The 26,483-nt window shown below is 36.4% G+C and overlaps 2 protein-coding genes across 2 annotated transcripts; one reads left to right on the top strand and one right to left on the bottom strand.

The window, feature by feature from the left end:
* Positions 1 to 1,953: 1,953 nt before the first annotated feature.
* On the bottom strand, positions 1,954 to 13,579 carry gdpd1 (glycerophosphodiester phosphodiesterase domain containing 1). Its single transcript, XM_053507450.1, has 10 exons — positions 13,118 to 13,579; positions 12,699 to 12,741; positions 12,396 to 12,531; positions 12,236 to 12,281; positions 9,585 to 9,706; positions 9,409 to 9,498; positions 6,688 to 6,821; positions 5,326 to 5,385; positions 5,035 to 5,086; positions 1,954 to 4,923 (listed from the first exon to the last, which is right to left on the bottom strand). Exons 1-10 carry the CDS (start codon positions 13,251 to 13,253, stop codon positions 4,789 to 4,791), a joined length of 954 nt encoding a protein of 317 aa, XP_053363425.1. The 5' UTR covers positions 13,254 to 13,579; the 3' UTR covers positions 1,954 to 4,788.
* Positions 13,580 to 18,071: 4,492 nt separating this feature from the next.
* On the top strand, positions 18,072 to 26,076 carry tmem120ab (transmembrane protein 120Ab). The gene is made up of 12 exons (XM_053507605.1): positions 18,072 to 18,287; positions 19,665 to 19,783; positions 19,974 to 20,090; positions 20,197 to 20,256; positions 20,950 to 21,045; positions 23,624 to 23,713; positions 23,875 to 23,940; positions 24,301 to 24,362; positions 24,438 to 24,530; positions 24,691 to 24,755; positions 24,946 to 25,014; positions 25,678 to 26,076. The coding sequence occupies exons 1-12, from the start codon at positions 18,219 to 18,221 to the stop codon at positions 25,792 to 25,794; spliced, it is 1,023 nt and encodes a 340-aa protein (XP_053363580.1). The 5' UTR covers positions 18,072 to 18,218; the 3' UTR covers positions 25,795 to 26,076.
* The last annotated feature ends 407 nt before the right edge of the window (positions 26,077 to 26,483 follow it).

The raw sequence follows: 26,483 nt of genomic DNA, 5'->3' as shown, positions 1-26,483 counted from the left end.
ATAAATTATATCTGAGTATGCTCCACCCAACTTTAATCCCTACTTAGCAGTTAAGTTCATTTAACAGGTAAGACAGAACCATGGAGACTGTCAACCTTTCCCTCAGAAGAGACAAATTACTGGAAAAAAAGCCTCCACATGACTAAAATACTTACAACAAGGACCTAAATGAACACACTAGCCAGCAGGATACATATATGTCAAGTTTATTAGGACACATAACATATACCCAATACTTGGATGTTTTGATATTTGAAATAATTATAACAGTAATCAACATCACTAACATACAGTGGGGCAAAAAGTATTTAGTCAGCCACCAGTGCCACCTAAGTTCTCCTACTTAAAAAGATGAGAGGCCTGTAATTTTCATCATAATTATACCTCAACTATTAGTGACAAAATAAGAAAGAAAAAAAAAATCCAGAAAGTCACATTATAGTATTTTTAATGAATTAATTGGTAAATTCCACTGTAAAATAAGTGTTTGGTCACCTACATACGAGCAAGATTTCTGGATCTCATAGACCTGTAATTTCTTCTTTAAGAGGCTTCCCTGTCCTCCACTCGTTACCTGTATTAATAGCATCTGTTAACAGTATAAAAGACACCTGTCCACAACCTCAAACAGTCACACTCCAAACTCCACTATCTGTCAAAGGACACCAGAAACACAATTGTAGATCTGCACCAGGCTGGGAAGACTGAATCTGCAATAGGTAAGCAGCTTGATGTGAAGAAATCAACTGTGGGAGCAATTATTACAAAGACATACAAGACCATTGATAATCTCCCTCGATTTGGGACTCCATGCAAGATCTCACTCTGTGGGGTCAAAATGATCACAAAAACTTTTGGGTCACTCTAAATCTCTAAAACAGGACATGTTAAGAATTGGACACTTTTTCAGTGCCTGTGCAGGTACAGTGATCAGCTATAACATTGCATAATGTATAGTGTTGTAATGTTATAGCTGATCACTGTACCTGCACAGGCACTGAAAAATGTGCAGCTCTGGCCCCTCTGGGTGTAGCTCAGCAAGACCTCTGGCAGCGTGCTGGGTGGCTGGCACCAAAATATTATTAGTGGATCATTACGTTGTTTTGGGATCCATGGGTGATCAATTGGATTGCTATTTGAGGAGTTTGAGGGTCAACAGCATTGGGATGTGTGCCTGCAGGCATGAGTGGGTCATGATCCTTTCACCAGTTTACTCTGTATATAAATGATAATGAATGCTATGATTTTGTTTTGATGTGTTAATATGTGGTGACAATGTTATCTGTATATATGGGCATCTGTACCACAAATTACCAGACCACAAACTGTGAAATTAAGCAACTTAATGAGTTTTTAGTAGGCCTTCATCAGAAATCATGTGTGAAATCGGGCCATTCAGATTTCAGGTCTGCTTCTATGTAACACCTGGGTCTCAACTAAATAACCCATCCTCTACCTAAGTATGGACTAGCTGAACTGGCTGGAGGTAGGCACGGGAACTGCACAATTGTTGGCTGCACAAACCAGCACAAAGCATTACATCAGCTACTTGGCACAGAGGACTTGAACAGAGAGCTGTATGGATTAATTGTATTTTTGGTGGAAAATTCCCAACTATGGTCAGCAAAACCTTGCTGATGTGTTCCAACACTTTGCATCCGATGCTTCACCAACTTTAGGCAGCACAACACTGGACTGGACACCAAACTTCTCTAAAAGGTGGACCAGTGGCAACTGTCGATGGAGAAACTGTAGACGAAGAAAATTTGTATGTGTACATATTTGTTCATTTGAATAAAAGTTTTAATATAACCAAGTGCGGATCATGTTTGACTTACCCTCATATAATATGAATCCTATATTATATTATATTATGTATTATATTATATAATATTAAAAGGGATGTTTTGTTACTGTTGTTAATACAAATAATATTTCATACAGATCCAAGGGTAAGACTGAATGCTCTTTTTATTTGGTGCTTTTGTTTTATAAGTGTCTACAAATATACAAAAATACAAAGACAAAGTGGGGTATAAATAGGCATGACCTACTCTAATGCTATATTCATAACATAATTTACCCTGCAGTCAATTGTTATTCTATTACACTCTTCTCAGCACTCGATATCTACAGTAGTAAAATGATCCCCCAGAAAAGAAGAGAGAGAGAGAGAGAGAGAGAGAAAACGAGCACTGGTTTGTGGTGTTTAGGATAAAGGCAGCAGATCTTGCTTCATTCTGCAGATGGCGCCTTCCAGCACAAAATCTCAAAGTTGCAGATTAACTGCCCTATTTCAACACAAAACAAAAATATTTGCAATTAACTAATTTATACTGACTTAAAACACACACACACACACACACACACACACACACATAATAAAGGCAGTATTGTGGAGAAAAACATGAATATAGTCACTGGAAAATTATCACAGTATACACACACAAATACAGAATAAAAAAGAATAAACAGCAGGCCCACAAAAGAAGAAAACTACCATTTAAAAATAAACTGTTTAAAATATATTCCGCATTGAGTTCATTTTTGCTTCTATATCTAATTTACATATATAGAAATTAAATGCTCATAAGTAATCTTCAACTGTTACACACTAACCTGGCCATTATCCATAAGATTGTGCTATTGCTTCCAACACAGCTTTTTATAAAGTAATTTTCACTGTCATCTCATCACATTCATTACTATGAACTGATTGATGGGATAAGATTGCACCGAAATCTATATAAAACCTATGGCTATTAAATAATACATTTAAACAACACACAAAATTGAAGAACAAATAAACCAGAGAATCCCAGCCCCATAACCTGTTCACAATCATTAGGCCAAACAGCATTCATCAATAAGCATAAGCATTAAATACATGATTTGACTTGGAATGTTGAGCTGTTGATAATCGTTTACAAGCAAATTATAACTGCATCACAGAAGACTGCAGTGAGACTTGTGTTGAATGACCACACTGTAAACTTCTAGCTTTGTTTGCCTTTACACCAATCCAAGTCAAGCTATTTTAGCCTAATGATGCTCAAGAAGCTGCACGCTTAAAGTGTGACAGCTTTGGAGCTTGGTATGCTTTTAAGAAACTACACACAAGGCAGAGACATAAAGAACAAACTTTAAACGGAGACAGCACTCATTCCACGAATGCACATTAATTTTATGAATTTGTATGGCTTTTTCATAGCTAAAGAAATGATTGCAATTAACCAACGCTATGAGGGAACAACCAAAATGGCAGACAGCATTATTATGACTACCTGTTGATAAGTTAAAGGAATGTTCCATCATTTTTTAATGTCCCTCTACCTTTATCTGCACTACACACGTGATTACTCTAGACAGAAAGTTTGACTTGTTTCCTTGCACTTAGAAAAAAACAGGAATCCTCTATATCCTCTTCAAAAATAAGGCAGTCAAAAGAGCAGTTGTGGGGACAAACAAAAACAAGTAGTGAGCTTGGTACAGAATATATTTAATAGATTACATTTTATAGACAGCTCTGAGTGATATTTGTTTGCCACTGTAAACATATACATGCCTTATTCTCTGTCGATTGGAATAACTTATTATAGCGCCTAATGCCACATCCTAAGATGATCATTATTGTGAGTTATTTGTATAAGTTGTAGTGTTACTGTACATATTATTTGTGTAAAACAGGTGGTTTTTGTGCAAAACAGGCAGCAATGTATGGCCACTCGGCTGCATTTTTATAAGCTACAGTATTTGGGTCTTTCCTCTGATTAATCTACAGCAAGTCCTTAAATTATATCACTCAGTTAATTAAATACTTTTATACGCCAGCGATGATAAACATTTATTATATAAAGTTATTGCTTGAGATAGATATCTTCAGTCATATGATTATGATAAGAGGTATGCATATGATAATATGCATATAGACTAAAGCATAATGTGTAAACACTAGACAGACTATTTATTCAGTGGTCATTTGTGGTTTGTATTCATTTCCTTACTGCATCCGGGTAATAAACTGCATGTGAGGCCCACTGCTGGTACCCTCTTGTGTCAACTATATGCCTCGTGTTTAGAAGTGTGTATCCCTATCACTTAGGCCACTTGCAGCACAAAAGAAGTAAAGCATAGCTAAAAGTTTTGTGCCTCCAGAATTGTGCACCTTTTTTTTTTTAATTGTACACTATAAACTATTTTCTTGTTTCAGATTCACATGTATAAGCAACTTACATACCTTCATATAAGCTTGTTTATCTACATGTAATATACAGTGTAGTGCTTATGTTTATAAGCACTCTATTCAAATTTCATATTTAAATGGAAATTGTATCCTCATAAAATCGATGCCTACTGGGTATGTTCTGTTACTGCCAGACAATGAGGCTGTACTCAAATCAGTAGTACAACAAAGCCTTTGATGAGCATCATCATGTGTTATGCTACTTGTGATATACAGTATTTCTCTCTAAGCTTTAACAAAAAAAAAATGTCCATATCTAAAGATTCATGTAATAGCAGATTTAAAACTGTCTTTGCAAGTGTTCACAAACTAGAATAGTTATCTTGATGTGCTACTCATAACATGTGTGCTACTGTTTTCAAAAAGGAATCTATTACAGCCTTATAACATGAGTATTATTATTAAAATGTGGTTAGCAAACTCCTATCAGCCTCTTCTGTTACTCCACATATGCAATGCTGGAGGATATTCTGTCCAAGCTGCACAAAAACATGGAAAGAAATACAGCGAAACTGTAATAAAGTCAGTTACTTTCCCTTTACAAGTCATTTGGATATAGAAGGGATGTTATTCTCCATGAACTCTTTGAGCTTAGTGGGAAAGTCTGTCATCACGCCAGTGGCCCCGAGGTCAAATGCACGTTTAAAATCTTCCTCATCATTCAGAACCCACAGATAGACCTGAGTTTAAATGCACAATAAATACATGATATCAATTAAGTTCATACCTGCATAGCAACTCTTTAAATAAAGTAGTTGTTTATAATTTCTTCTTCATCACAGAATTCTCACCTGTATTCCACGAGCTGTTAGATGGTCAAACAGAGCTTTTCTCATGAGGAGGCTGAGGAAATACAACCAAGCATAAGAACAATGAATTGTGTGTGTGTGTGTGTGTGTGTGTGTGTGGGAGAGAGAGAGAGAGAGAGAGAGAGAGAGAGAGAGAGAGAGAGAGAGAGAGAGAGAGAGAGATAGTTTGAGACAGAGAAAAAGACCTAAAAATAAAATCAGCTTAAAAAAAATTTCAGGTCATTAACCCATAACAGACAGGCTCTGTAAATATTTTGATAAACTTAAACATACGTGTCTGCCAGCCAGGTGATGCAGCGTTCACTCCGGGTCATCTTCCTATCATCTCTAAGTCTAAAGAGAAACATGGCTATAAACAGCAGTCCTAATCTTCATGATCCATAGTCCATGACAAAAAAAATTAAAAATAACAAGCAGTTCATTACTTTTCGGTTGTAACAAAAAACAGTGTCCTTCAACCACTCCCAGGCCAAAAGTGACACTCTGGATTTAAATAAAAAAATTATTAAGTGCTGATGCAGTGAGTTGCTCCTCAGGGAAATACTGTGCTCAAGTTAAGGTTTTCAGAAAGGTCAAATGATTGATCTTTATCTAGCGAAGAAAAAAAAAAAGGACAATACTGAAATTACTGGGATTGGGTTAAAAATTATGCCTTATCAAAGCCTGGAAGGATAGTGCTGAACTGTCAGCCTTATGAAAGAAATGCAGTTGGAAAAAAAAATAAGTTGTCTTATAAAACCCAGCATAGAACTAATAACTATGTTTAAATAGTGAAAGTAAGAGCATTTCCACACACACAGTGCATGCAGAACCATAGTTTGCATAAAGACAAGACTTTGGAGCATAGGGAAAAAAATGTCATGTGGTCTGATGAGTCCAGATTTTCCAGAGCGATGGGCACATTACCGTTAGAAGATGCACCCATCATGCGTAGTGCCCACTGTACAAGCCTCTGGAGGTTGTGTTAAGATTGGGGGTTGCTTTGGTTGGTCAGGTCTATACTCAGCAAAAACATGTGGCAATAACAAAAAAAAAAAACAGCTGACTGACTGACCAAGATATTTCATCAATTTTTTTTTCCTCTAAGGGCACAGGCAAATTTCAGGGTAAAAATGGTAAAACCCATTGCTGTGTAGCGGACATATGCATAAAAGTCAGAGGAAGCTGTATGTGTATCATGCAGATACAGTAACTGTGCTCAAATGCTCACAACTTGGCTGTGTAAAAAAGTCAAAGTACAATGCAAAAGCACTGCAAAAGCAAAAGTGTGCAAAAATAAATATTAATTGATCACTGATTGCTTTGATCAAACTGATGATCGATTACAGAATGGTTGCCGACAACCATCACTATGCACACAGTAATCCAAGCTGTGCATCCCAATAGATAAAGCAGCCCCAATAAAAACATTGTTGTTAAAAATGCTTGTATGAAGTATGTTTACTTCTTTACATCAATATGTTTATAAGGTATTTCCAGAGTAAAAAAAATCTTCTTAAACTTAATGTGTCCATTATACCCCATGCTTTCCTAAAGGTAAAAGGAGACACCCCTTTTCGGGACAGCTATTCATTTTCCACAACACAAATTACATAACTAAAAATACATAGTGTAAATGCTTGACATGTTGCTTACTTGAAAAGAATAGAAGGCATGGGAATCTCCAAGAACTGCTCCTTTAGGGGTACAAAGGGCAGAAGGCCAGTGTAGAAAAGCCCCATGAGGATCAACACTCTGGGTAAACTGAACAGCAGTGGAATCTGAGGGTTCTAATTACACAAAAACTAATCATCTAAAGCTGTTAAACTATATTACTACATTATGAAATATTAACTGTAACATAATGTACAGTGCTAATAAATAGAAAGTACAACCTCCTTCAATTTTATGTTTTCATTTTTCAGTGAACCCTCAGCATATTAACGCCCCACGCTGGCTTGCAAATTTCCGACTTACAAATCAAAATTTTCTACGTCGAAAATTTGGCTGAAATTTGTACGCAAAGCAGTTTCGGCTTACAAGCAATCAAGGCGGGCGTGCATACTTCTGGTTTCGCGCACTTCCGGTAGCTGATCACAACTTGTTTTGGAAAGCCAAGCAAAGTGAGTTTATATGTTTTTTGTGCAAGATTTAGTGAAAACATGGCACCATGGTCCCAAGTATGTTTATAATGCTCGTATTAAGTAATTAACCAAGATAACACAAACACAGAACTTTTATCTCGTCTGCTAGTGTTAACACGAAAGACAAACAACACTCAATATACTAAACCTAAATGTGTATTATACAACACAGAGACTTTCACAAAGTTCTGTACTGTGTAAGGGTGTGCATGTGGAAGTACTGTATCGGCCTCACCGGCTTTATGAGTTACGTTTTTAAAGTAACCGGCAACAAAAAGAATCATAAATTAAAGTTAAGTAAGGTTTAATGTCTATTTAGTTCATATTTTACTTCATTTTATATGTCTTTTATAGGTGTTTTAATTGTTTTAATAAAGAATTAAGAAAAATGTTGAAAATAGGTAATATTGTTTGTGTGCCTGGAACCGATTAACTACATTTACATTATTTTCTTTTTAAAAATGTGTTTCGCAATACAAAATTTTGCCTTAAAAATTTCGAAACAAATTAAATTTGTATGCAGAAGTACCACTGTATTATTTAGGGTCTATAGGACAGTTACTTGGTTCTTACCACCTATAAACAAACCAATAACTCATGTGACGACAAAAAGAACAGTAAATCAAGCTTCATAAAACAGACGTTCTACTTCCAAAACTTACACTTTACCTTGAAAAAGTAAAAATAAATCCCGACAGATGTGTGTGTGTGTGAATCCAAAGTAAGCTCCCCTCTCTCTGTACTCCTCTTACACAGTTACTCTTCCCCCACTCTTTTCTCAGACACACAAAAGAAACACTGTTTTATCGAAAAAATAAACAAGAAATCTCTCTAATGACACTCGATTAAGTGACACACTAACGGAATCACTGCTGTAAAGTAAAAATAAAACAAATTAACCTGCACTTTACCTTCGAAAAGAATTGTGACAGGGCCGTGTTTCTGTGTAGAGCAGAGAGAAAGAGTGTGTGTTTGTCTGTGTGTCTATGAAGGCGAAAGAAGGAGGGGTCTGTGTGTCTGTGTGGCACATTGTCCAATAGAGCGCATGCAGACACATATAGGCTAAGTCTTAAGCAGAGAGAGAAAATGGATCTTTAACCACTCTAATGAGACTTTTGCTTTACGCACAATGTACATACACGCATACAGACACAAAATATATATATATATATATATTTTTTTTTTTCTTTTTTTTTTTTTACGCGCACACACGTGGTCACAGGGTTATAGTAAACAATACACGCGTGCATGGATGTTGATTATACTAATAAGAGACGTGCACTAAGACCCAGCAGGGGAGACGATTATCACGTGGCGCTCGTCTTCAAAACAAGAAGTGCATGCGTGATACATAATACTTGGTACTCGTGAAACCAAGACTTGTTCGTTTTCCAAATTCAAAATTGATAAAAAAAATCTTTGCTCGTCTTGCGGAACACCCAAAAACCACGCTACTCGCAATCCGAGGTTTCACTGTACTTAAATTAGGGTAAGCTTATAGAAGTATATGACCTTTAAAATTGTTACTTAAATAGTTTTTTGGTTAAAGCTTAAAAAAGCAAAAAACAAACAGTCCTCACATAATTCAATACAGTGCGTGTGACAGGCAGAATTAAGGGCTGACGAAACACTGGAGCAGTGTGAGAAGCAGCAGCACACACCATATTTGCAGGTAATGGTAGCATGAAAGCATCAGGATCTGCACGTGGACGGAGTTAGGGGTAACCTCTAAAAAAGATGTTTGACATCATGTGCAGTTCTCGGTTTGACAAAAACCCATTTTACATGTTAAGCATGGTCACCATAGTAGAGAGGTGATAATTTGGGTGAATGTTTTTGTTTTGCTGAAAAAGGACCAGGGAAGCTTGCTGTCATTGAGGTAATGATGATCCCTGCTTTATAAATATTTTTGCAACAAATGAAAAATCTGTCCAGCAACGATCCCAAGCACCCAAACTAACCAACAAGATGCTGGAATGGCCAAGTCAAAGGTCAGTCCTCAACTTCATTGGGACCTTAAAATAGCTGTGGTTTTATATATTACTGAAACTGATTTGCTTTTAGGATAAAAAAAAGAAAAAACACTTTATGTTTGTTTTAAGAATTTGCTTTTTTTTTTTTAGAAGCTGGAAAATAAATGAATAAATAAATAAAACCACAATTAAAACAGGATGTACTTTCTATTTATATAACTGCTTAAAATAAACGTCATCCTTTTGGTCATGTCTCTTACCTCTTTGTAGCATTTCTGAATTATCTTGTCACTGGAGTTACCCCATACAGTCAGCTGCTCCCTATCATATTTAACAACCAGCTCAGAGACCTTCAGGAACAATACAGAATCATCCAGTCAGTACCTGTTATAAATAGCTGTTCATCAGTGTATGAGTGGGTTGTGGAAGTACAGACCTTCCTAATGAGGGTGTCATTATTGGCTTTGATGTCAATGTTAATAGGGGTCTTTGGGAAAGCCTCAAATACATCTCTCAGCAGAGGGATGTCTTTATCGTCACCTCCTTCGATAAAGCACTCTGTACAGACACATGGCACAAGAATTTGACAAACAAGATATTATTTTTGGGCCCACCCTTTTTAAAAAATGAGAGATCACAGATCATACACAATAATTTGGGTTATATTTAAACAATATGGTAAACTGTTTATCTCATGGGGAAAAACAATCCATATATTAGTTCTATTGTTTAAATAGTACTTTTTATCAAAAATGTGTCTGTGAAATATTGACAACTCTGATTAATACTTAAATCAACTGCAAACAAACACTCATACTGGAAACGATAAACATTTGCCCATGAATGCTGTTTCAGTAAGGGGCTGCCCAAACTGTGTTATATTTTTAAAAAAGCAGACAAGAGACAAATGATTGTTGACCTGCACAAACCGGTAATGGAAAAAATAAATGAGGAGTTAAAATGACCTTTTATTACATTTGCAGCTAAAAAAGAAAACAAAAAGAAAAAACTCACATCTGGATGAAGAAGAAACACAGACCCAAGATCACAGTTTTAGGTTTGCACAGTTTAGCTGATTCTTGTGGTTACCAAGGAGATCACTGATGCTTTGGGGTTGTTTCTTAGAATGCGGTTCAGGTTTGTAAAGATCATTGTATCATATATTCTATAAAGCACCAGAACATGTCTGAGTTGGTGATATTTTGACTATATAATATAAGAGCCAAAAACCCAGTTGAGTTCCACAGATATTGCTAGACAAAAGTATTTGCAAGTTCTTTATTTTGACTGAAAAGGATTTGCAACGGAGTATTTAAAATGTAAATAAATATATTTGTGATAACGTTTCTTCAGTTGTGTTCAATTATATTTGGGCCTTTAAAGGGGCCTAAAAAATTGTTCCTAAAAATTCCCACACTATTTCCCTGATTTTTATGTAAATACCCTTTAAATTATAGCAGGACATCAAATTCATTATTTCTTTTAAACTCCTATTTACTCTGGTCAACAGCTAAAAAAAACAATACATCTGTAAATATAAAAAAAAATACTTAAATGAGTATACATAAAACATACAACCTGTAAATAGACACTCAAGGTTTTCTGACAAAATGTACACCGATCAGCCATAACATTAAAACCATTAGCATTAAAACCTAGGTTTTGGGTTTCCCTTGAGCTCTGGCCCTCGGGTCATGGTTCTGCAAATAGATAAATAGATAAGTTTATAAGGGAGTTTCCTGTATAGTGTCTGGCACCAGTATATTTGCAGCAAATTCTGTGGATTTTGGTGTGTGGCCTCAATGTACTGTATCTGAATTTGTCTGGTGCATTCTAGGGGTGCTCAATCGTATTGGAGTATGAGAAGTTTGGAGGTCAGGTCGGTGGACTTGGGTTTTTGCTTGACGGTCCATGTGTGTGGTGGACAAGTCCATGTGTGTGGTGGACAAGTCCATGTATGTGGTGGACAAGTCCATGTATGTGGTGGACAAGTCCATGTATGTGGTGGACAAGTCCATGTATGTGGTGGACAAGTCCATGTATGTGGTGGACAAGTCCATGTATGTGGTGGACAAGTCCATGTATGTGGTGGACAAGTCCATGTATGTGGTGTTTGGGCAAGAATGCCACATTTTCTGTGGGATCGGATGGAATGGGCTGGAATTTGGTCTCCACAGGTATGGGTGAGCTTTGGGTGCTCATGATCCTGTCACTAGTTTGCTGGTATATAATTGGTGATAAAAGCTGTTCAGGTCACCTGGCAGTGGTGTTATGGTTGATTGGGGTATGCACCAAATGTGTTGCTGTGTCTAGAAGTAAAAAAAATTAAATAAATAATAATCTGATTTCCAAAGAGGCCGGATTGTTTGGAGAATTTTCCCCAGAGAGAAATAGCTAGGATTTTTTAAATACCCATTTTTCCAAAACATCAACATGACTTAAAGATGCATTAGTGCCAATGAGAATAATCCTCTCATTCCATGCAAAGGAAAGTCATTTCTCTTAAAGCTGCTGACGAAGACTTAACATAGTATTAATAATGTCTTAAAAGCTAAATCTTGCTTGCTTAAAATTTTAACAAATTTTGGTGCACACATTTTTACAGTATCATAAAACTATATGGGGACTTTTTACTTCCTGCATCTCTGGGTCTAAACTGAAGCAGGAAGTCCACATGCAAAAAGCTAAGAACACAAAGAAGCTTAAAATATTATGCATTCTACAAATCTCTCTAACCTCTTTAGACATTATCAGAAGACCTGGGGGTCAAAAAAATACTGATCCTAAGGGTAGAGATGCATTTACAACAAGGGCTTTGCAGTAATAATTTGCATTATTTATTTATTTATGAAAATTGGTAATCATCCTGGCTGCTGTACAACAACTTATTTTGTACAACAAAAAAATCCTTATGAGGTCAATGGTTCAGTGCTACCTACAATACAAAGGCATGTTTACAATAACACACGCTAAGGTGGTTACACTAACACACATGTCTGAAAGAATAAGTGGGCTTGTTACATATCTTACTCAGCTGAGCCCACAGGAGGATTAAAACAGCTGCTGATGACCAGAGCAATCACTCACCTCGCTTGAAAGTCACACCAAGCTTGCACAAGTAAGGTGGAAGATCCTAAAGAAAAATTAGCACATACACAAACTTACATCATATTGCAGTCTTAACCATGAGCAGAAATCTATTGACATTAAGCCAGGTGTAAATACAAGACTGATCTCTTCCACTCACAGCATACGCAACATCCGAAATGTCACAGCTAACTCCGGTCAACCTCTTTAGGTTGAAGTCATGCAACACCACCACCTGCTCGTCCTTGGTCAAATGACAGTCTAGCTCCAGCATGTCAGTGCCAAGCTCTACAGCACTGTGGAGGAGGAAGAGGAGGGATACATGAGGAATGGAAAAATGGAGACACATGGCTCAGCTACTCAGGAAAGGGAGTTATGATAGAAAACAGGAGATTTGTAGATAACTAAAAAGTCTTCTTAAATATGCATGCAACAGGGAATTGTAACCGGCGAGGAAACGCACTGTCTGAAGGCTGCCATGGTGTTCTCCAGGTTCTCACCTGCACCTGTGGGCGGGGACAAAAACAACAACAATACAGTCATTACTCAAGTGAAGCGAGCAGACAGTATCAGATAGGAACTGCATGCAAACAGGTTAAAGGTCTGATGAAACTTGCGAGGTGATAACACGTTAGTTTTTAAAGTGCGAGGGATTTTCTACTGACAGAGAAATGAACCACAGGTCTTAGGGTCACTAGTGCACGTCATATGGTATTACGACACAATAGGGCGGTTTTATCCGGATATGATGGATCATTTGTCGTCGTGCTTAAAAGTACCAGGGTATGTGTACTGTATAGTCTTATACGAACTTAATTAGAGGCCGAATGAAGTGTACAATAATAATAATAATAATGATGATGATGATGATGACAGACTCACCGCCGCGGTGTGAGATGTGGCGGCTGCGGAATGTCTCGCGCTTCCTGCGATGCAGCAGTGAAGGACATTTCAGCAGCAAGGCGGATGTGAGCACATAGCCCGTGACCGTGGATAAAACATACACCGCGGCACTCATACCTACAATGACCTATGACCAGAAACAAAATAATATAACAGACAGAAGCGAAACAAGGGATTCGCTTAGCTAAAAACTTCTTCCAGGTTTCTCGCTAGCTCCTCGGCTACACACCGGCCGGTACCCTGCCTCACTTCGAGCTGTCACCGAACACAACACAGCCGATATAAATAGCACCTAATTGTTCAGCAAAGAAACAAAAAAAACTTTATTTTGTTTTAACTTTATTCTGTCATTAATTCATTCACACTTTCCTGATCTATACACAGCAGAAACCTGTCATGTTCCGATAAATGCCCGGGTGTCGCAGGTCCGCCACTCTTTCGCTGTTGTTTTATTCTACGCGCATTCGGATTGGTTGTGCGTGAACCGAAACGGGTGTCACTGATTGGTCGAAACATTTTACGACGCATCAACCAATCAGCAGCGCAGATTTTAAGCCTCTTATTCTCTCTCTCTCTCTCTCTCTCTCTCTCTCTCTCTCTCCAGTATCTATATACTGTACTAACTCGCTGAAGTACCTGTAGTTGAGGTTAAAACAAAAAATGAGCCGATCAGCATTAATGTAATCAGTTATATTATTTAGGGTTGATCCCACATACATGTCTGCCTGACTAAATAATTACTGCTCAATTTCTTACAAAGCACTCCCTGTTTAGTTATCGGAGAATAAGTCACAGATAAGAAATCGAAAAAGTAAAACAGATAAGTATTAAATTTTGTTCAGTTTATCTTTTTCAATTAAGATCTATTGGTGCAGATGTTTATTTACTTTGAGAACGTAATTTATTAGTAGCTTATTTTAAAGTAGATTGTTAAATCCGGCATATAACTGTTCATAACATCGCTTTCACTTATAGTTGATTTCACTTATAGTGCAAGTTAAACTTCAGGCAGATATTTAAGTACTGCAAAGTATTCATTTAATTTTGTCCAGAGGTCAAATTAAGACCCACAGACAGTTTAATGCATACTCAGAACACTGTTATGATCTGGCACAAATCTGCTCATAATTTCCCTTCTACTCAACATTGTGATTTTATTTGTGGTGCAGATTTAACCTCAGGTAAATATCGGAGGACTGGCAAAGTTTAATTCAATTCTGTTTAGGCATGTTTGCGTGAGGCTGTGACAAATTCTGGCTGGACAGACATACAGACATACAGAGGTTTTTCTGAGACTGGGTTTGTGTTCTCCAATGTGTGAAATATTTAAAGATATAACTGAATAAGCATGTTCTGACCAATATACAGATAAAACCGTTCTTTTATTTGTATAGATAAAAACGAAATTCTGTTTGTTTGTATGGATGTAAAACGGGTATGTCAGGGTAGGCTCATAGTTCCTGAAACCTTGGTGGAACACTGGGGTGACAGAAGGCAGTGTCATCATCACCTTTATGTCATATTCTAAGGTGATAATATATCTACCGAAAAGTAATGGTAGCAAGTGGGCGTCAGGATCTGCATCCTAGGAGAGCCACGGGTAACCTTTAGTTAGACATAGTACATTCATGGCACTTATAGTGTGAACATGAACAAACTCCTCTTAGGCTGTGTTTAAAATATTGTTTCAAAACATGGCCATTTTGGGTTTTATACAGCAAAATGCTCTATTTCTGACACAGCTTGTCTACTTGTAAACTCAGTCCCAACTAAGAATTTTAATGGTACTTTGTGGTCTGTCCATAATCAACCAGCTGTTAATTTAGCATTGCATTGACATGTTATGAAGAAGAAGCCTTTATTGCGTGTTTTTGTAGAAAATTACTGTGGAGCCCAGCATCATTAAGATACAGAACCCCAAGAGAGGGCTGGGGCCTATAACCGCTTTATTCTATACAGGGTTTGGACAGGGGCCTGGAACCTTCCCAGAAGACTTAGGGCACGAGGCGTGATACACTCTGGACAGTAAATAGAGGGAAACCTATAAGGATGGAAAGAACATGAAAACTACACACACAGACCTGGGGCAGGAATCGAACCCTCGACCCTGGAGGTGCGAGGTCACAGTTTCCCTGATAATTAGTTTTTATGAAAATAGGCAATTGAATGCATATTATTTCAACACACTCTAGTTCACTCACTCACTCATCTGGACCTGGAGTCAGGGTACACATTGGACAGGGTGCCAATCCATCACAGGTCACACACGCATACACACACTCACACACTCACACACTACAGGCAATTTGTGAATGTCAATTAGCCTAACCTGCATATCTTTGGACTGTGGGAGGAAACGTGCCACTCTCTAGTTTACCTTTCAAAATAATTGCCTCAAACATTGTCACACAAAATCACTTACAGGAAAATATACTTGAGGCAGAAAAAAGCAACATATTATATAAAAGATACATTTTTAGACAGATAAAAAGAAAAAAGAAAGCTTCTGGGTTTTGTATCTATGAAAAATAAACAGGTTTGACAAAGTCCTCAGAAGGACCGTGGTCTATTTTGCAGGGTGTTTAGTAAAATTAAGCAGCTAATTTTCTTATAAAACTGCACTAATTGTACCTGAGACTATATTTTAAGCAAAAGATTATCACACCAGTTATTGACTTTGTTTCTTTAATTACTGTTTACTGCTTTTTGTAGTTTTTTTGTGTAGAAACTATTTAAAAAATACATACTTGCTATTATACATACATCAAAGCAATAGTTTTTAGAATTACTTAACATGGGCCGAGTGTTGAATTTTATAATGGCTACTATGGGTATCCAAGATTCTTGTAGCTCTTACTCTGTATGGCCTTTTCTTGTTAATCTCAAGGTTATGGGGATTTATAATGCTGGATGAGACTCAGAAAATGGTTTAATATATTATTTAATATCTAAAATGAGACAAGGTTAAAAAACTATTCAGCACTAATGCTTGTTCCTCATTAAAATTGGTAATGAAGATCATTTGCCACACGCCTAATATTCCTGCCGTAGGCTCTGAATCCACGGTGACCCTGACCAGGATCAAGTGATTACTGACTGCATTACTGTATGTTCATAGTACTTACCCCATGTCCAGCTGTTCATACAGTTCCTTCTCTGACTTGTACTAGAAATTAATCTCTTAAAGCTTTTATACAGCATGTGTACTTAGCATAGCTTATAGTAATTTTGATTGCTCTGAAGCCTGTGTTCAGAAAACCCATGAGAAGCAAAAATGTTTCACTGGATTCGTAAGTATGTGAGAAAAGAGCTCCTCAGGATCACTATCATCAATTTAAACCATAAAAATGCTTTAATTTACACAATTTAATTTCTTCTGTTGCACATTTTGTTGCACTCTACAGTATGGTTTACGGCTTCCAGTTAAGTCAGGTGTCCTCTTGAATAAATATGACTCTGCAGATGATGTGTATAATATTTTACCTAAATTTTTAAAACTTTAATGGGAAAAATGTAATAATGAACAAAAAACATAACAAAAAAATTTAAATCAGATAATTCACCAAAAAAAAAAAAGAAAGCAATTGAATGAACTCATTTCCTACATGGCTTGTAGGAAGGAATGATGCACTGGGAAATGCCATTTGAAATACAGGCAAACAAGCAAAAAATTTAAAAGCAGGATACAAATATATTTTTACCTACTGTATAATAACAATCATCAGTTTGCCTCTGTTGGGCCCTTAACCCTGTATGCTTCAGGGGGTGTCATATAATGGCTGTACGATCCTACACGATCTGGCTGACCCTATGCTCTGACCCCAAGAAAAAGCTAATAAAACATGAGAAATCCCCCCAACAGAACTAAACCCATAATCATTAATTATTCAGTCCTAATGTAAGGATGTGTAAGGATCTGTTGAGTCAAGAGCGACAAGGAGGCTTGCTATCATACTCTAATTTGACTGATAATAGGTTTGTTAAGCTGATTTATATTAAATATAATTAGATTTAGTGCTTTTAATGTAGGATGTTACTACAATAGGGTCTCTTGCTTTTTATGACTCTTTTACTTTCAGCATGAAAGCTGTAGGTAGCTGTATGTACAGCCACACTCAAAATTCTCAACAGTTCAGGGCTTGGAGTCCTTTTGAATTCTCAATTTCTATCAATTTGTGTTATGAAAAAACAAAAAGCAACAACATTTTGAAATATCCTGTTATTATGAATTTATCATATCATCCACAAAATTAACACCACAGAACATTAACATTGATTGTCAATTATGTACAGTACCATTAAACAACTGACAGGATCAAGGACACCCAAGGGTCATTAATGCCTTTTGGGAGCAAAGGGTAGCTTTTCCTGTCCTATCTCACAAAAAAACAATGCAACACAACTCGCAGAAAAAAGTAAATGCTGACCACGATCAAAAAGCACTGGTATACCCAGTGCAACCCAGCCCACCACACATAGGGCACAGTAGGCAAAGAGCCCAAGGCTACCTTCAATCTTCCCAGGTAGAGTTTTGCCTGCGGAGTCTGGCTAATTGGCGAATGCTACCTATATGACATTATGAAACTGGTGTTCTGATGGCTTCACCTTTGTGACTTATTTTATAGCTGTTCGTTTACACAAGTTACAGCATAATAGATGATCATAATGTGCAACTGAGACTATTTGCCTGTTCACAGAGAGTTTAAACCAAGAGAATGATTAATTATTATCTAAACATCATATGTAATTGATGGTGACAGAGATTGTAATTAAGCACAAACCCTGTTCTTTTGATGATAAATTAAAAGCAGAAACATAATAAACCTATTACATCTAGTGTATTCCAGACATTAGTGTCCCAAAGGTCAGCAGATTTGTCACAGTCAAAGTTCATTTCCAGTCATAAACAAAGTCCAGACACACATCTGTTTCATTCACTAAAGCTGGTTTATCCAGAATGACTGTGGAGAAATTCAGTTTTTAGAAATGATTTTAAATTAACACTTCTTCCAAAATAATCATAAATACCACCCTGGTTGTTCTTTTCCTTTATTTTTGTGCCATTTGAAAGAAGCCTCAAATGTCTTCCAAATTAAAAGAAACCCTTAAAGAATGGAATAGTCTGGAAACGGATTTCCAACAACTCCAGGTAAGATTTTATAAATATGACTAACTTTAGTGTTTAGAATCTTTTGATCAAGTTTGAACATAACTTCCAATTACATGATTTTACTACATTTATATTTATTTCTACATTGTAAAACAATGGCAAAGGTATCCAAAATATGCAATAATCTCAGTTGTCAATATAAAAGTTGATATTGAGATGTGTCTGCTACACATGCTCTGTAAAGCCTTTATAATGCCTCTAATGATGTGCTGTTAATTGATGATTTCTGAGGCTAGTAACTCTAAATATACAGTACTTCTCCTCTGCAGCATAACAGCATCTCCTCTGCAGTGCGTTTTAGTCTTGCTTTCCTAGGATGGTCTTTATGAGAACCAGTTTCCTTTTGGTGTAACTTATTAAAACAGGTATAGAAAAGTAAATGCAAACCTTACTACTTGTGTTGAAAATATGTTCCCTGGGAGCTTATGGTAAATTATAGCCCTAAGGTGGTCACTGGAATTGGTGTAGTACTACAAAAACAGTGTTTGTACTGTACTTGTCGATTGTATCCAGCTTAGATTGAAACCAAGATGAAATTTTGGCACAAAAAGTTTTTTTGAGTTTTTTTTCTGAGATTATTTTTAAATGTGGGTGGGACTTTAAACATGTGAAGCACACAGGTGACATTCAGGTCAAGCCAGCTGCAGTAGAAACATGAACAGACAGATATGAACATTTTATGATTGCAATTCCTCCTCACCTTTTGACTTAGTTACCTATTATTTTTACACCACGCCTGTCACTGCATAATACATAAACATCTTCACTTAATTATACGTTTGTGGGGTGTGTGTTTTTTTTTTTTTGCATGTCTATTTTTAAAATCATGGGGTGACCTGGTGGTCTCTGAGCCCTATGTGAGTGTTTAGACTGCTTATAGCAAGAAATTAGCCATGAACATGAAACCACCCGTTACGTCTACTGTAATGGTGACATCTACACATCCTGGCACATCCTGCCCTGGATTTTGACACAACTCCACCCAGTGGGGTAAAGGCCACGATGAACCATCAGGGTGGCTGCATGCTTTGCTCTTCTGTTAACAAAGTTTTAGAAATAAGAAATGGGTAAACTGAGCAATATATGAATGTGAAAATCAGTCTGAAAGTAAAAAAGAAGTATGAAAGTCTTATTTTTTTCTGCATGTAACCGAAACTGAAACCCTTTATAAATCAATACTATTTTAAGTTTTTTCACACAGAGCACGTGTCAGTTTAAATCATTGTAATAATAATTGATGATGCATGTTTCATCTAAAGAACTTAATAATTGCCTTAACTTTTTAATGAGAATCTAGATTTAAAACATTCAGATACTTATTTTATTAATTAAAACATTTCATTCTCTTGCTCTCAGGAGACCCATCGTCTTTATCTGCAGAAGCTGGAGGAAGTCTCCAAGCTCCAGAACAGCTTCGCTGCCTCTATAACTCACCAGAGGAAGCGCTTAAAGGACATATCTCAGTCTCTGAAGACGTGAGAAGTGAATTTATTATGTTCTGTGTTTCTAATTCTGTTATAATTTAGCAGAATATTATAATTTCTTTTTCATATAATCACCTGTCATTGCTAAACATCTCATTGTTGTCTGTTTTCTGCTCTTTCACCTATTTTTCCTAATTTTGCTTAATATACACTGCAAGGTATATTTAAAATCCTATTACAGATACAGTAAAGGATTAACAGAAGAGGAAACCAACTGTGTGGAAGAAATTAACAGACACCTTCGGGAATGGCCTGCTGTTTTCCTTCAGATGGAGGCCTTCCTTCCTAAGAAAAATGGGTAACACAGAACTCCAGGCTAATGCTATGACCATATTCTGTAGATTTTGCTAATGATCTTTTCTCAGAATTTAGTGTTTTTCTTTTTTGTGTGTGTGTTTCCTAAGGATATATCTCAGTCTTGTGCTTGGGAATGTGAACGTCAATCTTCTAAGCAAGCAGTTGAAGTAAGTAGAGTGATTATATACATTTATACAAACATCCTCAGCCTTGTACAACTCTGTAATCATAAAAATGTAGAGCAGTGGTGGCTAAACAGTTAAGGCTGTGGTTTACTAGATTACTAATTACTACAAACGTGCACACTTGCTTTATAACCACAGTAACCATTAATGTTCTACAGAATTGATGTTTTTCCCAATTTTCCCAATTCCTGACCAATTATCAATTAATTCCAAAAAAAGAGCATCACTGTTAGCTTACTTGGCTGTATCGAAAATGAGCTCAGCTTTCCAAGTGCACACAGTGTAATGAGAACAATTCAACAATATATATACGTTGATAGGCAAATCATATTTGCTTTCAAAATATCCCAGTGTGTGTTTGCGGGGAATATTGTCTGAGGTTTTGATGCCGTTTTATTTCTAAATTCTGTTTCTTAGCATGATTTCTCAGTCCTTAGTGGTACAGTACCTTCAAGTAGAATTTGTGAATTATTTATACATACTGTATATATCTTGCCTTTAGATGAAAGGATTTACATTTAAAATTCAATCGTAGAATTTCTGTTTACTTTTTACATTTTAACATAGTCATCTACAGTCATAAACACTAAATACATACTGTATTTGGTATAAAAACAAAACAACTGCATTTTGCTATTTATTTAATGATTTTTATTCTTTGTAATTTGACTGTAGGAGTGCCTACAAAGATGAATATGAGAAATTTAAGCTATATGTGACTGTAATCCTGTTCCTGCTAGGATTCATCTGTCAGTTTTTAGCCACCTACAGGTAGAAACATCTTCTTTTTTGAACATATTCATTCTTAAAGAAACTTAACATAATTGCTTACAATTTAAAAGTGTATCTATTAGAGGTGTTATTCATCATGATTAATTTGATTAGAGTTTTCTGATTTCGTGTAAGTGAGCCAATAAAATCAAAGTTTAGTAGTGATTTAAGAGTGCTGTTTATTTTCTAAGGTTAAGGGTATGAGTAAGGATTTAATGACACCGAGTAGGTTTCTAAAATAATGAAAAAGAAACTGCCCTGGCAGAGGAATAATGAAACTGTATAACCAGGACTCTTAGATGGAAGTGGGCCTTTAAAGAACCAGAACTAAAAGTGAGCACTTTTAGGAGCAGAACAAAGGAACAATAAGAAGAAAATTTAAGAAAACATAAAATTTGAGGTTCAGTCAAAATTATCCACACTTGGATTATATTCAAACTTCTGTTGGCTGCACTTATCAGCGCTTTAGTTTCAAGGCTACTGTCTCCCCAGTCACTGCTGTGCAGGTGTGTTACATCAGTTTATTTGGATCTGTGGTGCGAGCAAAAATGGATGCCCCACTAATTTGCACGAAAAAGAAAAGCAGTGTGGACTGATATATATACTGTATATATATTTTCTTCTGTCGCCTGATGGTGTACCTGGTGCCGAAACAACTCACAAATAGGCATAAACAGAAATGTTTGGATATCTGCAAACAAAATTTGGACCGATACTATGAAGAAGGTGAACCATCAAGTCAACCTAGCAAGAAAACCCTCAGCTGGAAAATTGGTGCATTCTGGGATTCTCAAGAGCCAGAACATTGGAACATTTTCAGGGTCAACAATCAACAGTGCTTGTTACATTGACATGTTTATTAAAGAGCTGAAATGCAGATTAAATGCAGAGGACTGTTATCCAAGTGCATTATGATCTTGCATGACAATACAGTACATGGTACACTTCTGCCCACACTGAATACCGTGCAAAAACTTTGAGGTGTTGAAGCATCTTCCCTGTAGCCTTGCCTTTGCTCCATCGGACTTTCACCTGTTTGATTCCCTGAAAGCAGCCCTTTAAGAACCAAGATTCACTTCTAATGAAGAAGTGAAGACAGCGGTACGTCCGTGGCTTGCAGCTCAGCATTAAACCTTTTTCAATGATGAAATATGAAAGCCCAGGCACAGTGGTGTAGTGGTAAGCACTGTTGCCTTGCACCTCCAGGGTCTGGGTTCGATTCCTGGCCAGGCTCGCTTCCCGTTGCTGTGTGCATGGAGTTTGCATGTTCTCCTCGTGCTTGGTTGGGTTCCTCCGGGTACTCCGGTTTCCTCCCACAGTCCAAAGACCTGCAGATTAGGGTAATTGGCGCTCCCAAATTGCCAGTAGTGTGTGAATGATTGTGTGAGTCTGTACCCTGATGGATTGGCACCCTGTCCAGGGTGTACCCTGCCTCGTGCCTTAAGCCTCCTTGGATAGGCTCCAGGCCCCCTGCGACCCTGAAAACAGGATAAAGCGGTATAGACGGTGTGTGAGTGAGTGAAATATGAAAGGTTGTTGACAGAAGTACAAAGTGTATTAATAGGCAAGGAGATTATGTTTAAAAGTTTTGTATTTGTCAAGTTAATTAAAATAAATTCTACAGTGGTTAATTTTTGACTCATCCTTGTATTAAGGCAACATAATTGCCTTAAGATCATTGTCACTGATATAACTTACTGTTTTAAGTCAGAAAAATCTAATTCTTAGATCCGGCCAACCTGTGGGTTTGTTCGCATTAGTTACTTTTTCATTGGTAATTAAAAACAATTTGGTCCAACAGAACAAGAATTTTAAATAATTGTTTTGTCAACAGCGTATTTACACACATACAGTACAGTTGCACCCATGATTGGCTAGTGCTGCTATGATTAACATGAGAGTGCAACCATGTCACCTAATCTCCCCCAAAAGTCCAGCCGCTCTGAGCACAGCTGATAGAGTGTCAGTACATTCGGGAGGATTCGGTAACATTCGGTTGCACTCTCATGTTAATTACAGAAACACTAGCCGATTGTGGGTGCAGCACAATGTAGGTGAATAACCCTGTTGAAAAACTTTTTGTTTAGTTTGACCAAATAGTTTTACTCTACAAAACTATGTTGGCCGAATTCGAGCTGAGAAAACACAAAAATCTTTTCAAATGTTTCCTAGAGACACTGGATAGGAAACCAGAACGAATGGATCCAAACACACCCTCACATAAAAAACTATCCTAATAACACTGCAATCTGTAATTACATTATAACTAATCTCAGTTTATAAAACACTGATGAAAGTGATTATTTAGCAGTATTCACACTTAGTTATATTTTTCATTATAGTGATAGGGTTCTATATTATTATTATTATTTTTTTTTGTTGTTGTTGTTGTCATCATAATGATTTAGGATGGCAATAATGATTCTAATGCTAAGGAATATGATGCTTTAATCATAATATATGATGTACTGTGTGTACAGTGGATCAGAGATGAATGCATTTCCAAATTTCTAATGAGATTAATATATCATTTTGGAATAATTTCTGCTTCACTGTGTTGTTGACTTATGTTATGTAGATTTGTGGATGCACTAGTGAACTTTGTCTTGGTTTGGTACTACTGCACTTTAACTATTCGTGAGAGCATCCTCATCAGCAACGGATCCAGGTTAGTAAGGGGCTCACATCAGAGGGGTTTTAAATCTCTTTTAAAAATGCATTAGCTAGGGGCAGGGAGCAATATATAATATATTTAAATTGTATAAACTGTAATGTGTCCCATATTTGAGCAAAAAAGGACCAGTCTAATGATCATGCTTTCCACATTAGGATTAAGGGCTGGTGGGTGTTCCATCACTACATCTCAACCTTTCTCTCTGGGGTCATGCTGACTTGGTGAGTAATTCACACAGAAGAGTGGACAGTGTTGCTTTGCCAAATTTAGTTTATTGACAGGAAGTGGAACCAGATGCAATAGAGAACTATAAATTATTATTCTTATACTAACTTTACCTCTATGCTATAGTTAAAGTAGTACAAAGTCCTAAGGCGAGCACAGGGCAGTGTTTAATTTGATTTATGATTATCCACTGATCATGAACTAAATGCTAAGAGATCTCAGATCCTTGGGGACCTTAGAACATCAGACCTTTCTTTTTTTATTTTCTACACTAATGACATTTTTTTTTAAAGATCAAGAACTACAGGACAAATGAAATGTAATTCTGCTTATTATCCTGTCGTGTTCTTTCTCAGGCCTGATGGTGAGCTGTACCAGATGTTCAGGAACCAGTTTCTCGCCTACTGCATGTATCAAAGTATGACATTTGTACTAACTTGTGTTTTATCACTCTTCACTGTGATTACTGTTATTTACTTTGCTGTCTTTAAAGGCTTTCTGCAATTCCTTCAGTACTACTATCAAAGTGGATGCCTTTATAGACTGAAGGCTTTAGGGGAAAGACACAACATGGATTTGACAGTGGGTGAGAAGAGATGTTGGTAATATTTAAGCCAGAAATGTACAGTACAGTATCAATTCTCTTTTTAATTCCGTGTTCAATTTATAGATATCATTAAATATTCTTGAACATGACTGTTAGCTTAGTGAGATTACTCTGAGTGAAAAATTGTTCTACTTTATAGAAGGATTTCAGTCATGGATGTGGCGAGGACTGACCTTTCTGCTACCCTTTCTGTTCTTTGGTCATGTAAGTGCATTTCTCTGTATACCTAATGCCAAAAGAAAAATAAATGTGTTGAGGAACATGTCATTAAAAGAAAAATATAAAAATCTAAATAAATAAAAAAATCTAATTCTCCTAAGATTTTTTTATAGCCTATTTGTTACATTAAGAGAGTAATAAATGTAGAATATCTCTACTTTGGTCTGCTTTTTAGTTCTGGCAGCTTTTCAATAGCATCTCTCTGTTCAGAATGGCTCGACTTCCTGAGTGTAAGGAGTGGCAGGTGAGCTAATGCAAAACTGCAGTTTTCCCAGCATTATATATAATGTTTCTTATAATTCTTAACATTCGTCGTAATTAAAACCATATCGTGAGTATGAAACCTTAACTCTTTTATTAGTTAAAATTTGCTGCCAGTATAACTTACTAAAAACATATTTCTTTATAAAACATGTTTAGTTAGAGAAGCACTTGCTGCAAGAAAATACATCTGATAACATAATGTCATCTTAAACTACACTTTGTCCTCCTAATTGCCTCTTTCTTGTTTTATTTATGTGTAGGATGAGCTACAAAGCTTGTAACATGAGGTTGATTCTGTCCCCCCGCCCCCGAAAAGACAATAAAAAAAAGCATAATATAAAATATCAGTAATCCACTTTCAATGTTTTCTAATTATATTTCTCTATTATTCCATTAATCTTTATGAAGATAAACTCAAATATTGTGTTTCGATATGACATAAAGTTAGACTTAGATCCGAGCTCTTAGAGTTGCCAGTTTTTTTTTGTTCTAGAGTTAATTAGTAAGCTTGTGTTGGAAAGAAAATGTACAAAAAAGTTATTTAAAGGAATTAAAGAAATTATTTTTACATGTTTAATGTACAGTTGTTATAATTCAGTTTTTGTAAATATTCCATAAATGTTTCTTCTCTCTTTTTTGCTAGGTTTCTATGTGTGGGATTTGCTTCATGGTTTTATTTACAGGCAACTTCTTCACTACACTTGCAGTAGTACGTCACAAGCTGAAAAACCAGAGCTATGGAAAAAGCAAAGTTCCATAAACTTGGACGTTATTGATGTCCATTATTCATAATTTATGCATTCACAGTACATTTTGGACATAAGGCCGTATGTGAAAATCTATAAAATTGATACTGCAAAATAAAAGCTCATGAACTGGTCAACCCTATGACTTTCTAGTCTGTGCAGTGGTGGCAAACTTTACTGAGGCAAAAGTAAAATTCAATAGTTTAATAACATTCTAATTTTTTTAAACTAATGACAATCAGGATAATAAGAATAATTTGTCATTTTATGTAATAAAATTTATATACAACAATCAATCTTATTATCTTCAATCATTTTTATTAAAAGTATAAAGACCTTTATTCTTCAAAAGCTCTTGGATCCGGCTGGGCTTAGAGTCAAAAAGATGTCTGCAGTGCTCTGGTGTCATTTCCTCAATCTGCCTGCTTGATCATGTACAGAAGATGGTCTGTTGATTGCGACTGTCTTCTTTACCACTGTCCAGCAGTTTTCTATTGGGTTAAGGTCTGAAGGTGACCCAGGCCATGGCTCCAGATGCTGATTAACATTGTCACATATTGTCAGGCCAGATAGGATAGAACTAATTAGTGAAATCGTCTGTTTTGTGCTCATGGAGAACTATAATATATAAATGGCATGTGTTGTATTCTTTCTTTTGGCATCCACTATACGGTATATATTACAGGCGAAAAACAGGTCTAGC

This window comes from Clarias gariepinus, chromosome 11 (assembly GCF_024256425.1).
Source record: "Clarias gariepinus isolate MV-2021 ecotype Netherlands chromosome 11, CGAR_prim_01v2, whole genome shotgun sequence".
In the NCBI taxonomy this organism is placed as follows: domain Eukaryota; kingdom Metazoa; phylum Chordata; class Actinopteri; order Siluriformes; family Clariidae; genus Clarias; species Clarias gariepinus.
The sequence above is the reverse complement of the archived record's forward strand: the minus strand, read 5'-3'. Positions and strand labels throughout refer to the sequence as shown.